This window comes from Caretta caretta, chromosome 14, assembly GCF_965140235.1.
Source record: "Caretta caretta isolate rCarCar2 chromosome 14, rCarCar1.hap1, whole genome shotgun sequence".
Taxonomy (NCBI): Eukaryota; Metazoa; Chordata; order Testudines; family Cheloniidae; genus Caretta; species Caretta caretta.
In genome coordinates, this window is record NC_134219.1 from 38,102,180 (window position 1) to 38,104,016 (window position 1,837).

The following is a 1,837-nucleotide window of genomic DNA, read 5'->3' on the forward strand; positions in this document are numbered from 1 at the left end:
CCAAGCTAGTGTCCTAGCTACTGGCACATCCTTCATTTGGTATTAAGTTGTATATGCATAGGGCATCCAAATCCCTTTAACAGCTTTGACAAAGCTTGGACTTTGGGCTATTGACTTCAATGAGACTACTTGCATGTATAAGGTGAGAAAGGATTTAGCAATCAAGATAGGCCAGAGCCCCCAGTCATGCACTTAGCATAGATGTTTACTGAAAAGCTTTCTCAATGCCTCTTTGACCTCCATTTTCCTCAGGCTGTATATGATGGGGTTGATCAGTGGGGTCACCACTGTGTACAGCATGATAAGGCCTTTTTTAAGTTTGTCCACTGGTTGGCTGTGGGAGCCACATCAACCACCATCAGTGTGCCATAGAACACAGACACCATAATGAGGTGGGAGAGGCAGGTGGAGAAGGCTTTCTGCTTCCCTGTGGTGGAAGGAATCTTCAGGATGGTGGAGATGATTTTGTCGTCGGAAAGTAGGGTTAGAAGGAAGGGAGAGAAGAACACAAGGGAGGCTATGAAGAAAGCCGGTATCCTGACCATGTAGGTGTCCCCACAGGAGAGTTTAATGATGGGCGTCAGGTCACAGAAGAAATGGTCGATCTCACTGGAAGCATAGAAACCATGAGCATGGTGACCATCAGTGAGAGGAACCCGATGACCCACGACTCCACTGCCAACTGAAAGCAAAGCTGGAAGCTCATGGTGGAGGTGTAATGCAGTGGTTCGCATATGGCCAAGTAGCGGTCATAGGACATGGCAGCAAGCAGGAAGCACTTGGCAACCTCCAGAGAGCCGAAGACGTAGAACTGCAGGAGGCAAGCAGAGAAGGAAACCTCTTCTTGAACAACCAGAAGGGTTTTCAGCATCTTGGGGGTGACACTGGTAGTGTAGCAGACTTCCAGGACAGACAGGTTGCCCAGGAAAAAGTACATGGGGTTGTGCAGGTTGTGGTTATATGATACTGTCGCAAAGATCAGGATATTCCTGGTGAGTGTTACTATGTAGGTAGCCAGGAACACCATGAATACAGGGATCTTCAGCTCAGGAAGGTCCCCAAATCCCAGGAGGATGAACGCTGTAATGGTCATTTGAGTTTCCCGCTCTACGCCAGGCATGTCTTCAAAGAGAGAAAACGAAACCTAGAAGAACATTGTTAGCTCTCATAACAGGGCTTTATTAATAATAATAATTATTTATTTGTATTACCATAACACATAAAAGCATCAGTATTGGAGGAGGACCCAATTGTACTAGGTGCTGTGTAAACACAGAAGAAAAGGGCAGTTTCTGCCCCAAGGATTTTACAGTCTAGGGGTATGTCTACAGTACGAAATTATTTCAAAATTATTCTATTGGAATTTTTGGAAGCTATTTTATACATTCGATCTTCTGTGACCCCACTAAAGCATGTGAATTCGGCAGAGTGTGTCTGCCGCGCATTGGAATTCTGGGTTAAGCTCCCAGTGCATGATGGGGCAAAAACATTCTCGTGGGTGTTTCTGGGTGTGTGTTGTCAGTCGCTCCTCCCTTCGTGAAAGCTACAGCAGAAAATCATTTTGCGTCTTTTTGGCATGCAGATGCCATACTGCTTTCAGCAGATGGTGCACCGCTGCTCTCCTGCTACTATGCATCCACCTCTCATTTCCTCTCATCTTCCTATGTAATCTCTACTATCTACTCTTTCTCTTCCTCATCGAACACTTCCATTGCCAACTCTGCTCGGCCATCGTGAACTGAGCAGGACAGCTTCCACTGCCAACTCTGCTCTCCCACTATTGCCAGGCTTCCAAGCTTCTCCATGTTATCTGTCCCGGGCTCCCACCTCTGTGAAA

General features: G+C 46.6%; 1 protein-coding gene across 1 annotated transcript; it reads right to left on the reverse strand.

Annotated features, from left to right (window-relative positions):
• Positions 1-281: 281 nt before the first annotated feature.
• On the reverse strand, positions 282-1,120 carry LOC125621461 (olfactory receptor 6B1-like). Its single transcript, XM_075119081.1, has 2 exons — positions 669-1,120; positions 282-609 (listed from the first exon to the last, which is right to left on the reverse strand). The coding sequence occupies exons 1-2, from the start codon at positions 1,118-1,120 to the stop codon at positions 282-284; spliced, it is 780 nt and encodes a 259-aa protein (XP_074975182.1).
• Positions 1,121-1,837: the final 717 nt, after the last annotated feature.